This window comes from Nothobranchius furzeri, chromosome 1, assembly GCF_043380555.1.
Source record: "Nothobranchius furzeri strain GRZ-AD chromosome 1, NfurGRZ-RIMD1, whole genome shotgun sequence".
Classification (NCBI taxonomy): Eukaryota; Metazoa; Chordata; class Actinopteri; order Cyprinodontiformes; family Nothobranchiidae; genus Nothobranchius; species Nothobranchius furzeri.
In genome coordinates, this window is record NC_091741.1 from 35039570 (window position 1) to 35053544 (window position 13975).

Consider the following 13975-nt stretch of genomic DNA (forward strand, 5'->3'; position numbering starts at 1 on the left):
GGTTAAAACAAAAATTTTCACGTTTTTTAAATAATTCATCTGAGTGTCTGTGTATGTGTTTATTAGATGTAGTCGAACTAGTAGCTAATAGTTTTATATCAAACGACACGCTTGATTATAAACCTATGCTGGTAAAAATTTATCTCCAAATACCTTCATTTTATATTACCTATTGGTGTTAAAATCCCTCCAAGTCTACAGTTATATAATTAGCCTATTGTTGTCACTGAAAGCATTAAAAGAACAAACAACCTTTAATGAGCAAAAAATTATTTTAATCATCTTTTTTTTCTTACAAAAACATTTCCAGGAAGCGTTCCAAATGACGTTTAACCAGGGGGACATAAGAGTGGCAGCAGCCGATTCAAAAGGTATCATGGAGGGCCGGAGTGCAGCATCCCCTCCTGCGGAGACAGACGCCACACACACACACACACACACACACACACTCAGCTGCAGGTATTTGGTGTCTGCATGAACACGGTGCTGGTTACAACACCCCAGGCGTTTAAACGGTTTGTATGCAGAGAGTTTTGGCCGTGCACGGACCTTACCATGTCTTAAAGCCATCAGCAGCTCCAGTAATGGAGTTAAAGCACAAAAGGCTCCGAAACGGAAAATAAATGAGGATAAGAGAGTTCCAATGCTTTAAATAATGGGGCTGCACTGAATTCACAGCAGCTTTAATATCATGAGTGCTTAACATTTTCATGTTTTCTAGGTAAGACCCTGCTGATAGAAAACTCTAAAGGCTGCCGCTTCTTCCTGGAAAGATGTGAGGTGAACTGTAGACGAGCTACGTCGGGACTGCGCTGAGCCAACTCCCCTTTTTAGAAGCTCTTTTCTGCCATTATTCTTATTCTGACACGGATCTGGAGGGCGAGCGTGTGCCGAGAGGTGGAGGTCGGCAGGGCTGTCAGTAGTCATCTCCTCGGCTCACCACCTCCTTGCAGGTGGGCCTGAGCAGAATGGTGTGCTCAAACTGAGCCGTGTAGCAGCCCTTCGTGTCGCAAAGAGGAGGGTAGGGGTCCACGATGCCCAGGTCGCACAGGTTCTTCAGGGCCATCAGGTACTTGCTCTCTCCAAGGCGGTCGAGCCAGCGGCGGCAGAACGCCAGCGTGCCGAAGTTCTCGTTGATGACGTTCAGCAGGTGCTTCGCTCTGGGGAGCCTGGAGAGGAAAGACTTATTCAGCGACTTCAGCACTAAACTGGAAATATCAGAAACTGAAAAGGTGATCGTCTCTGACTGAATGCCGGAAGCACAAACTCAAGTTTAATTATTTAACCAAACTATGCCACAGGTAAGTACGGGGCTGGAACGAATCTTCGAGTCATTCGATTAATTCAATTCCTCGGTTAAATTTGACTGATTTGAAACTTCGTTGAATGTGCACGCCGCAGTCTGAACACGTTGTACCGGCGCACAGCGTGGAAATCTAGGTGCAGAGGAGGAAAACGGAGGAACCAGCAAACACAAAAACCGTTGTAAAAGGCAGAGATGGTGCAAAGTTTGGGATCAGCAGTGAAACTACGGCCAGAATTGCTAAAGCTAACTTAGCGCGCGAAAAAAAACAACAACAAAAAAACGTGATGGTTGTGAAAAACTAAACCCCCACCATCCCGTTTGCATGTGGATGCCTGCAGCGGTGTGGGGCAGAGCCGCCGCAGCTACCTGGAGTCTGGTTGTCACTGAGAGTCAGCGACTCGGGAGTCCAGTCTGCTCTGCTCCACACACCGTAGCGGGGCTACGGCAAGCCGTTGTAGCACATGACTCACAAACGCTTCTACATTTGAATACAATTTAGACTGGATTATGTTGCCAACCTGTACATAATAAAATATATTACATTGTTACCAGTAGAAATCAAATGTTAGCATTTCCAGTAGCTTCTACTGAACATGTTCATGAAATAATTCAGTTCTACTGATCATATGTGGATAAGTTTAGACTAGGATGAGTGATGCTCATAAAAACCTAAAATGTTAATGAAATATAAGTCCAATTTTGTTCCTAAAAATACTTTTTAACTAGAAATATCAGCTGGGAAAGAGGGAACTAAACACCAGTTTAATGCACATTATTTAGCCTTTTATAATTTTGCTGTTTTATTTTATATCTTTAACAGCAGACCACAATCTCGTTTTACTTGAAACGTCGTCAAACAGAAGATTCGATTCATCGATGGGGAATTCAATAGAATACGCGAATACTAAAATATTCAATAGCTGCAGCCCTAGATAAGTATCCGAGTCACCTCAGAATCTAGTTAATCACTTTGTAGATTTTCAAATGGAACATTCTTAAAGAGCAAGTCACCCTCAGATCAACTTTTTTTTTCCTGATAAACTATATAAATGAGTGTCCAATCGTGCTGTAGACACATGTAGTCAATAATTCGGCACTTTAGTGCATCTTAGTTAAAATTTAAATAATGTGCCTAAAACTGTCAGCGATGCACCGTCGTCAGGTAAAAACCCTGCACTGCATTTGAATTTAAATCTGCCATCGCTATTGGCTAAGAGGTACCCTAGAACGTTAGCTGGTACCATGTGATGTCACAATGTCGTTGTGAGACTGTGTGTGTATTTGTTAGCAGCTCCGCCCTCTCGGTCTGCTAGGCAACAGCATGTGTTGCCTAGCAGACCGAGAGGGCGGAGCTGCTAACAAATACACACACAATTACTTCTGCTTCAGTTGAAACACCCCCACAGTCCAGTACCCCATCAGCCTCCGCCCCCATAGTTTAACACCTCCGAGTTTTCCTTACTGGACCAACACAGATATATTCTGCATCTCTACAAACATGCAGGCCTGAAAACAGATTTTGTAATTTGATATAAACGATGGTGAGGATTGAATTAAAGGAGATTTGCCAAAAGAAAAATAACGTCGACAGAAAAACAAAATGTTTCGAGAATAGTTTAATCGTTAGCCTCACCTGATGGGGACGTGTCCAACATCAAAGTTCTTCATGTAGTGAGAGCACTCCATGTCGTCGTGGACCACACCTTTACCTGTGCTGCCGAATGTCTCAATGGCGTAAACCTCTCCCTCCTGAGTAGAGAAGCCAGAACCGGTTGAGCTGAAGCTCCCACATGGGACCAGTTTACTGAATGTGAGAAAAGGACTTGCCTCCATTCTTGTTGCTTCTCCTCCTTTAACGATGGGCACCGTCTTCCCAGCGTGTATCCTGTACTGACCGATGGAGTGGCCGTTCAGGTTTCGGATCGGCTTCACTGGAACCAAAAATGTTCATGATAACAATTTGGAAAGATTTTAAATAGATTTAGATGTCATTACACTAAATATATGTGCTCACAACAAACTTGAGTTTAAATCAAGTCCCCATAATTCGGGTCTGAAATTGAGGCCAATGCGGAAGTACCAAAAACTGCAGTTCCACCCTCGTCCACTAGGGGCTGGTGTCAGAAGCGAGCAAATCCTCATTGACTCCCATGTTAAAAATACCAATTTTCACAGCAGAAATAAACATGTTTACAGCCTGGTACCAAAACATGTTTTTGGTTTAAATGATCTAGTTTACACTCATGACAACTCTGAGGGGGGTGAATATTTTTCTCACTCTTCTGTTTAAGTGAATTAAAAGCCTAAAATTCTGTATAATTAATGAGCATCAGACCCACGTGACCGCAGAGCTAGCTCCGTGGAAAGGCCTCAGTAGAGCCTCGGTCTGGCCTGGAAACTGCTCCGGGATTTTGAGTCTCTGTGTGTGTGTATTCTTGTTTGGATATTATTTGTGCAATTGTTGGACAAAATGACTTGCTGTGGCATTACAGCTGTGCAGAACACCAATGCCATCTTCAAAAAAGGGCAGAGTCGGCTTTTCCTTCTGAGGCGGCTCAGGTCCTTCAATGTTTGTAGGAAAATGCTGACCATGTTCTATCACTCGGTGTTGGAGAGCGTTGTGTTCTTTGCAGCTGTGTGCTGGGGCAGTGGGGTGAAGACAGCTGATGCCAACCGGCTGAACAAGCTGATTAGAAGGGCTGGGTCTGTCCTGGGTGTTAGACTGGAGAACCTGGAGGAGGTGTCTGAGAGGAGAATGCTAAAAAAGCTTCTCCCTATCATGAACAACCCCTCCCACCCCATGCACGCCCACATGATTGACCACCGAAGCACACGCAGCAAAAGACTCATTGCCCCGAAATGCAGAACTGACCGCCACAGGAAATCCTTCGTACCGGTGGCAATAGGACTGTTTAACTCTTCCTCACGCTGTAGGTGATTCTCCAAATACTATTACCTTGGTTATTCTGTGCCCTCACCGACTGTGCAATATTACCCAAGAGTTCTGATTGTAAATATGTTTTTATCCCCCCATCATATCATACGCTGCTACAAACCCATATTTTAATCACTTTTGTGAATCGCCTGCACCGACGGCTTAATTACTTATTCACAAGGATGCAGTCATGTATTTAATTATTGAGATATGCGATTGTTTGTTTTGCACTATCCTGCATGGTTCTACTGTAGATCTTTTTTTTGTTTGTTTTTTAATGAATATATTGTATATCATATTTCTATTTCACCTGTTCCTTTGTCTCTCCGACTGCTTTGAGCATGTACATGACACAAGAATTTCCCTCGGGATAAATAAAGTTGTTCTTATTCTTATTCTTATTAATTGCACTAATAGAGCGTCCAAGGAGTCTCCACTTCATTTTTGTCAGTAAGTAAAATGATATTTATGTATTTTAGGTCACTGCCGAGCTGAGCTTAGATTTTAACATGTACTGTTTAACCATGAAATGTAAATGTAATAGGGTAAAACCCAGTGCATTTAACATAATGCTGCACTTTAGAAAATGGGTTGAAATATAACATGTTGGTGGAGCTGGGTTCCCACTATCGGTATGGTCCCCTCCCCCCAGCGGCAGCTCAGCGCTTGTCTGCTGTGCAGCTGCCAGCTTGTGGAGCTCTCGGAGACCTCGGTGTTCCACCCGGTTCTCCCCAGCGGTCAGCCCGGCGTATCTCTGACTCAGAAGCTCCGGTGTTGTGCACAGTTAACTCCGGTTGTAGCTAGGTTGCTACCTCCGTTAGCTTAGCCCCCACCTCCGCGTTAGCTTTGGGTTAGCTTGTAGCTAGTTCGACCGGGTGTCGTCAGTTGATCCCAGCCTTACAGCCCCACCCTCAGCGCCTCCTCTCTTCCCTTTTATGGAATTGTCTGGGCTTGACGGAACCTGTGACACGGTCAAAATGGCGGTGGTGGCCACCTCCCATTTAGCCTCAAAAACGTGTTATTGGAGCCTGTGGGCACGAATTGTCCAGTATCTATGTCGATGGTTTAAATAAGCTGTTTGTGTCTCTCTCTCTAAACATACCTTGGTAGGTTTTTCCATCCAGCTCCACCTCGTACGACTCCATCACCTCCTGAATCGCCTCTCCAACGTCACACAGACGCACATCAATGCCAGCATTCTGCAACACACCCAACAGGAAAGAGTCAGCTGCAGACTAGGCACAGGTCACTTGTGATGTTGGTTTGTGCGAGTATTCGAGTCCCACTCTGATTCCGGTGTTGGTGGCGTCTCTCACAGCCTCCAGCAGCTTGTCGTACTTTGGGTTAAACGTGACGGTGAAGGCACAGTCAATGATTCGCCCTGCAGAAAACACCAGAACAGAGACAACGTCCCTTAAAGGGCTTGTTTTTGGCTCATTTTAGGTTGACACGCAGAAAGACAGATGGAAAGTTGGCAGCGTAGAATCCGTTTCTGCGGACTCGGCTTATGCTCAGAGCCGAACATTTGATTAGACTTTGCTGACAGTGAGTTATCCAGAACTGATGCCAAGTGGGCCCTAAGCACTCCAATTTACTAGCCTGGCAAGCCATCCTATATGTGTGACTGTAGTCTGGCCACGGCCCACTGATGCGCTCAGTCGAGGGGCCAGCTCTTTGGTCGTCTTTCTAACGGTGTCTGCACGCCATTGGGCAACAAACAACGTGGCGTACTCTACGGTAGGGGTGTCAGTCAACGGGGCAGTCCACCATACACCGCTGACGACGCAAATACGTTCTTTTTCTAAATAAACCCAAGTTCGTCCATCTGCTCTGGACTCAAAAACAACCCTAAACGGTCCAGATGTGATGCCAAAGCCGGTTAGAGCCCCCCCAACTCAGTTTTACTCAGTTGCAGTAACATCCTGCCCAGCAAACTGATAGAGCGCTGTGATTGGGCAGCCGCCAGACTGGCCGGGGCTGCGGAGGTTCCAACGGAGCGCGTCTAGCCCGACATCCAGAGCAAAATCATTTTGACAGTCTAGATTTTTAGGCTACCGTTTCACAGCATCGGTAGAAAAATGGAGCTCGAGCAGCTCTACGGCCACATCTTACCGTTGATGTGTGTGCCGAAGTCAATCTTGCAGACATCGTCGTACTGCAGGACGGTGGTGTCTCCGGCGTTGGGAGTGTAGTGGGCAGCACAGTGGTTCAGGGAGCAGCCGGTGGGGAAGGCCAGGCCGGCATCCAGCCCGTTCTCCTTTATCAGCTTACGGGAGCAATCCTCCAAACGCTCACTGAGTCCAGAACAGGAACAACAACAAACTTAGACAGTAAACAAGCGAAGACGGGGTTATTCCTGTCAGGTTTACAAATATTACACAACAGAGCCAAAGGAAGTACAACTATGTTGAAGACATTAGGAGAAATTAGCAGCTTGGGTGGTTTTAACGTGACAGCGTCCAGCACTGGAAAGTCACCGCTAGCAGACTGACTTCCCCGTTTTCGGTTCTGACAGATCGCGTCACAAAGCAAAACACGCGACTGTCCAGCGCCAGCTAAACTGGTAAGCAGCAGTAAACTGGTCCCATTTAAAACGTTCAGCATGTTGTGTGTGCTTTTAATGTTTTCACACAAGGCACACCCTCTGTGGTGGCGTCTGATAACGGCTGATGAGATCTTCCGTCGTTCCTGGGTCTAAGCCCGGGCCGCCAACACCCTGCTGACATCATCCTTACAGGAAAACTGGTTTATTCTAGTTCTTATGCAGCCTAAATGAAATCCTTTCATTAAACAGAGCGATATAATACATAATGATTAATCGTGTATCGACTACAAGCTAAACCTTCTACTTCAACAGCCTGAAAATAAACCCTCACTGAGATCTGAACAACACTGGGCCGCGCCAAACGTGCGTTTACTTTCTTGTCCCTTTTGTCCAAAAAGACTCGGATATAATCTGACCTAATCTCACTTTGCATTAAAGCTAAATCGGCCTGTCGGCTTTTTACCATCACCTGTAAAACAACCTCACCAGATTTCGATCATGGTCAGGCCCGGCTTAAGGAAGCTGCGGACGTGACTGCGAACTTGTCTGTGTGCTTCAGCGGCCTGCCTGAAGTCGTTCCACACCTCCTCGTTGGCCTTATCCAGCACCCGCCTCTCCTCGATGGTCATGCGGCTCACCGCGCTTCGACTGGGAGACGACAACACAGATAAGCAGAGGCACTGCTGCAGGCTCCTTATCTAGCTACAACCCTCTGATCCATCAGTGAGTTTACCTGCAAACAGCTACCAGTCCATTTAACTTTTTAAACACTCTTTATGATTAAAGTCATTCTAATGAGTTGCAACTCAAATTCAGACATAAAAGCACACTTCCCAAGGTAATAAGGCTAAATGAGAATGCATGGAGCAAACGCCCTGCTTGGTTCTGCTTTATGCTGGAATATCTACCAGCACACCAGGGGAGGATAGCAGGGTATCTGCAGGTTTAAGGGAGCCAATTTTATTGCTTTTTAAGACATTTTTTAAGGCCACTTTGGCCAAATTTAAGTAATTTTTTTAAATTTAAGCTATAATTTCCAGCTATTGCCTGGAACCGGTGCTAACCACGTCGCGAAGGTGGGATTAGCCATCCAGTTACCATTAAATTTGCACTTCCCCATGGCGCAAGCTCCCACTAGCTTAACCAGCTAATGTGCTCATCTAAAAAGAGCCCCCTTTCACAACCAACTGAAGGTGTACGGTTCCGCTTACGGCAACATCGTACACAAAAAACGCTGAACTACAAAGTCACGAAAATTTTATAGAAATAAAATATTCTTGTTTATTGGGTCTTTGGTAACTTAAGACCTTTGAAAACTGTATTTAAGGATTATTTGTCATTTTTAAGGATTTTTAGGGCCTTAAATTTGGAAAAGCAAACTTAAGACTTTTTAAGGACCTGCGGATACCCTGGATATTCTAGCCTCAGTAATCTGATATTTATACATCAATGTCATGTCTGATAAATCGTATGTTTGGTTCAGTAAATTGCTTCTAAATAAACTCATCTCAAAATCTGGCCATTGCGTGACGTTACATCAATAAGACTGAGATAAACAACCACAAAGTGTAAAGGCTGCTAAGGAACAGCTCGAGTCCACTCACCCATCCTGGCAGACGGGATATTCACACTCCTGTCCGATGGGAAAAACTCCATTTGGATACAACTCACAGATGGGAACAGACGGAGGATCCGTCTGAGTTTTGGCTGAAGGATAAACCAACAGATAATTGAATAGAAATTAAAATAGCACTTATAGGTGAAATACGGCTAAACCTGGTGACGATCTAGGGACGAACCATTTCAGGAAAAGACTGAATTGCAATTTTTCTAGCAGAAATTGTGATTTCAGTTCAATTCATGATTTTCTGCAAAGGTCCAACTCTAGCCTGCCGAGCCATCCAGCAGATGAAGTGAAAAGATGGTCTAGATTCTCCGGCCTGTTTCAGAAAACCATTTCACGTTGTTCATGTAGACTTTATGAAGTATGTTGCGCATGTGCTCCGTTTCACATGAACAACATCGTGGAGTAAAAGGTATTGGGTAACTTGAATTAAACTAGAATTGTGTGCTGAATTAGTGTGAATAGCCTGGCTGGTCCAGCGACTTATTTACCAAATTATGAATACCGCGCTGCTGCGGGCCGGCTCTGGACCACGAATAAGCTCCTCTGCCCCGCCATCACCTGCTGGAGCCCGTGGCGCGCTGCTGCGGGCTGGGCGGCTCCGGCCCAGGAATGATCTCTCCTTGCCCGCCGGGAGGGTTTGAAACACCGCCATCACCTGCTGGAGACCGTGGTGCGCTGCTGCGCCCTGGTTGTTTATTCTGTTATTGTTACCGGCGCTTGTCTTGCAGTGTGAAACACTCGGTCTCAGATGTTGTAAGAAAAATAATAAAATTTCCCCCTAAAAGGCGACTTACGTATGTTTTTTTCTTCTTCATCATACATTTTATGGCTGGTGCGACGTATACTCCGGAAAATACGGTAAATGGTGAAAGAAATGCACCAGAAATAGTGATAATCGTTTAATAATCGAATCAAAGGACTCTGAATCCAAATCAAGTCATGGGGAACCAAAGATGGCACACCCCTATTTGAAAGCTATTTTTGCCCTCAGTTTTTATTCTTGAATTATGGGAGCAGTGGCTCGATGTTGTTTTCTGTTGTGTTTGTAAAACAGTCCAGAATATCCGGAGTATTGCGCTGAAGCTTGATAAGTCGTGGAGGATGGCTGCTTATACTGAGCCAGGATCCTCTGCAGGTTTCTTCCTGTTAAAAGGGAGTTTTCCTCTCCACTGTCGCTGCATGCTTGCTTAGTATGAGGATTGCTGTAAAGACTCTGACACTAGTCAGTGACTCGATGCGACCTGCTGGGTTCCTTATATAGGAAACTTGTTACTGACTGGCTTAATGACCTGACCTGTACTGGAATGTTTACTGTGTGAAGGTCCTTGAGACGACTCTGGTCGTGATTTGGCGCTTTATAAATAAACTTGAACTGATTAGGAAAAAATATATAAGAATCAAAGAGAAATTGCCATTTCTGCCAGAATAATCATAAATAAATCATTCAGCCCAAACTCCTCGTCTTAAGTCAGAACTTCACCAAAAACTACTACAAGCAAAACCCCATCATCTTACATCCTTTTTTCTTCTTTTTCTTCTTCTTCTTCTTCCCTGCTGCATTTTCACCATCATCCCCATCTGTGTCAGTCAAAATGAATAAATAACAACACACCAGTAATGAAGAAGTAACTTTAGGTGAACGACAAAAGATGAAACCGGTGTTTATTTGGGATTTATATGCTAGATAATTACCTTCCTCGCCATCCTCCTCCTTCTCTTTGTCTTCGATCGCCTGCTTCTCCAGCTGTGTGGTTACTTCCACCACTCCATCTGCCGCCACCTCAGCAGCTGCAGTAGCACGCAGATCAATAACAGCCAGTAAATGTAAATGGTCACAATAAGTGACTGTTGAGTGACTTGGCCTATAGAATCGTCTGCACCTATAGGAGCTAGCGCTCGGCGATTTGACAAATTATTCGACCACCGACGATGGTGGTTTGTAGAAGAAGTCATTTATTTGCTTGAACATGAGTGAGTTTGTTAATGATTCATGCAGGCGCGCAGATATTTTACACGTTACACACAGAGTACATTGCACAGGTAACATTATCAATCAAGAAAACATTACAATCTGAGCACCATCTCACACAATCTCCGCATCTTGCGAACCGGAGACCCGTGCTCTAACAATGAGCCTGCCCACGACCCCCTGACTGACTGAGGAGTATTAACTAGCCAAGACATTCATTCCTACTAAAGACTACTGCAAATGTATTCAAAATATAAGTGATGTACCTCTTCAAATGAAGATAAACTGAGTGATAACTGAGAATTAATTATTTGCTACCGCTAAAAGCCCAAAAAGTGTGTTTTTATTAGATTTTTTTGTCGCTGTTTTATTGCAAGCCAGCATTAGGGTAGAATGTCTGCTTGTCAGCTCTTTTGAAAACCCATATATGATTTTACTATTTTGTAATGTATGTATGTATTTATTTAGTAAAATAATCAGCTTGATTAGCTGGTAAACTAAATTTCTATATTTCAGGAATAATAATGGTGTGGGCCAATTCATCCGTCTCAGCTGAGCTGCACCAAAGTTAACAGGCAGCAAATGTAAAAGAGTTGAAAGCAATAAATGTTGTTATAGAAACACACTTATTATCGACTAGTTTTTTCACAAAACGTATTCCTCTGTTACATTTTGACCAGATTTTCAAAGCAAAGGAAATATAAAAGGTGTATCTAGTTATTCTATCAACTGACCATTCCTGTGGCAATTTGATTAATAAAATAATTTGATAGCAGCAGCTCTACAACCAGTAAAATTACATGAAAATGTAAATGTTTCCATACGGCCCAGCACTAACCCGAGTTTTAAGCAAACTGCAGGTACTACAGACCAGAAAATATGTTACCATGAGCCCACAAAATACTTTTGAAGGTCAACTTTGGTTTACTGGTGGGGATAACGATTAGATCTGATTGTCTTATTGAGCTGATTGTTTAAAAGTCATCTTTTATGTCTAATATATTACATAATTCGGGAAAATTACGAAACAGGAAAAGTTGGCTGAGGTTCACCAAAAAAAAGAAAAAAACGGAAACCGCTGCCAAAGGTGCGGCTTGATGAGAGGAATTGCGCCTGCACGCTTGATTTTAAGAGCTGGAAACATTTTAAAACATGCCCGCGTTATGTCACTGAACTTGGATGAGGTTCTGTCCTAATCCTGGTGCGTGTTCTGAGGCCTGACAGGATTCACAGGCACTCCGTGACTCAAAATACTCCACTCAAACCCGCATGGAGGAGCTGCACCAAGTTACACTAGCTAACAAGCTAACTTCCGGTCTGACTTTCAAAATAATCACCCGAAAAAGCATAACACGCTTACCAGCAGCTAAATTTACCATCTACTTAATATTAACATGCATAAACCAAATTGTAACGTTTGGTACATTAGTTTGACAACAATTAGTCATCTTATTCTAAAAGAATTCCTGATTCATAAATTATACAACTGTGATGCAACACTCCATAACAAAAAAATAATAATCTACATGAATTAAATGGGATTTCTCAGTGTTACGCCTGACGTTGTCAGAAGGATTGTAAAATGCGGACACACTTTTTTATTATTCATATAGGCTACGTTCAGTTATTTCCGACTCTGATGGGAGTAGCTGTAACTAACTTGACACAGCTCTGATTAGCTACCGCTGTTAGCCTGTTAGCATTAAAGCGGCCCAGATAACCTCACCTGTCGTTGCAGACTTGCTCTTCTTTTTCTTCTTCTTCTTCTTTTTTGCGGCCTCCTCCACTGGGTCGGCCTCTTCTTTCACTTCGGCCTCCCCGTTCAGCTCTCTCTCCAGAACTGGTTTCTGGTTCTGTTCCGCCACAACATCCGTCATGGTCGCAGGCGCTGCTGAAAAAGGAAGCGACACGGACTGCGGGACTACTGTTTGTGACGCCGCCTTCACGGACACTCGGATTTTTTTTATGTTGTTATAATTATTTGCTCGAAAACGACTTCTCATGAACTTGAGTGGCTGTACAATGTGTGCTTTATATTTTACAGTTATGTTAGAGATTTAAATTGTTTTTCGCTACAACAATGTTTCATGCAGCTGAATAATCAATGTAACCCACTACGCTCACGTACAAATTAGAGCCTTTGAACGCCTCTTAAGGAAAAATGTGCCGAATCAGCAGAAAGTGCTCTCTATAAATATATATATTTAAATTTACACTTTTAGCATTTTTGCTATGAGCAAAATAATTTTATTCATTCAATAACAGGTCGGAACTTTTCAATTTGGCATATAAACCGCATTGAAGACATGAGGGGTGAATCAAGCGACATTTATTTTAAATATATTTTTTAAAAATACTTAATTTTTAATCAAAGGTTGAATGTTTTTTTTTTTGGCGAATTTAATTTTTGCCACAAGCATACCTTGCAGTAACAGAAAACACCACTAGGTGGCAAAGTCACCAGTGTTTTCAGGCATATAAAATTTGAGTTTTTTAGCTCTGCAAGGACTTTGTTTTAAATTGGGAAAATGTTGTATTTTGTTTTTTTCGCAAGCACAGAAAGGAAGATGTATACTTTGTTATAAATTCGTTAATTATTCTAGCTAAATTCTATCTCCACAAATGCAAGTATAGTAACCAAAAACCTCATTTCAAGCACTATTATAGTGACACTCTATCTTATATAAAATTGATTAGTGGATCACTAAACAAAAAGCTTTAAAAACTATAACTATTTGCACCACCTATAAGTTATTTGGATGTGTGGAACATTTTTGTAGAACACCCCCTGGCATATGTTTCATCTTCTTTGTTCAATTTTGTATGCAATTTGATTGTATACTTTCACCTTGTTCAATAAAGTTTTGAAAAAATTTTTTTTTGAGTTTTTTGGTATACTTCGGGGGAAACTGAAATTGATTGGAGCCACGACTTCTACTTGTAATCTAAATAACCTTAAATGTTTCAATAACAGACAAAATGTTTAAGACATTTTTAACAGCTATACGTTTTTAATAAAAAAAATCCAGAAAAAATATTTTCCCCCTAAAAAATTAGGAACAAACATGTAAAATTTGATTAAACTAGATCAATTTAAATTATTGCCGAAATGCCATTTGAATGTTGATTACTGAAAATGATAACCAAAGCTGCTTAAGAATAGCCTGGCAAGCCAAACTAAATAAATATATTATTTACTTTGCAAAGAAAGAATTTGTTCTAGTTCACTAGGCTAGCTTAAAAATTGAAGTAGAGAAAAAAGAAAAAAGAAAGTAAGAAATATTAAAAGAAAACGAAAAAAGTTCCACCCACATGGTTGCCCTGACAACCATATCTTTGAAGGGACTTTACGGAGTTTTGAATTTTTAGGCTCGCGATTGCCCCCTCAGGCAGAAAGCGTAACAGCAGTTTCAATAGTAGGCTCGTGTACGAGGCGTGCATGCTGTACGTGCACACTCCTAAACGAAAATAACAGCTGAGACAGTTCCGTGTGTGTGTGTGTGTGTGTGTGTGTGTGTGTGTGTGTGGCCCAGAGGACAGGAGAACGTGCAGCTAATTAATTAAATAATTTGGTTCTGTAGCTTTCTCTTCAG

At 42.7% G+C, this 13975-nt stretch overlaps 1 protein-coding gene across 1 annotated transcript; it reads right to left on the minus strand.

The window, feature by feature from the left end:
* Positions 1 to 253: 253 nt before the first annotated feature.
* Positions 254 to 12490, minus strand: metap2a (methionyl aminopeptidase 2a). Its single transcript, XM_015962423.3, has 11 exons — positions 12109 to 12490; positions 10106 to 10201; positions 9929 to 9991; positions 8391 to 8493; positions 7273 to 7434; positions 6354 to 6535; positions 5528 to 5622; positions 5344 to 5440; positions 3134 to 3237; positions 2940 to 3055; positions 254 to 1169 (listed from the first exon to the last, which is right to left on the minus strand). The coding sequence occupies exons 1-11, from the start codon at positions 12383 to 12385 to the stop codon at positions 917 to 919; spliced, it is 1548 nt and encodes a 515-aa protein (XP_015817909.2). The 5' UTR covers positions 12386 to 12490; the 3' UTR covers positions 254 to 916.
* Between the last annotated feature and the right edge of the window lie 1485 nt (positions 12491 to 13975).

Bases quoted from the DNA above. Each gene is read 5' to 3' on its own strand.
- metap2a (XM_015962423.3), bottom strand. From the start codon at position 12,385: ATGAGAAGTCGTTTTCGAGCAAATAATTATAACAACATAAAAAAAATC. The intron at 5,623-6,353 runs GTAAGATGTGGC...TGTTTTCTGCAG, and splicing joins CTTCGGCACACACATCAACG to GGCGAATCATTGACTGTGCC. The intron at 5,441-5,527 runs GTGGGACTCGAA...GGTGTGTTGCAG, and splicing joins CCACCAACACCGGAATCAGA to AATGCTGGCATTGATGTGCG.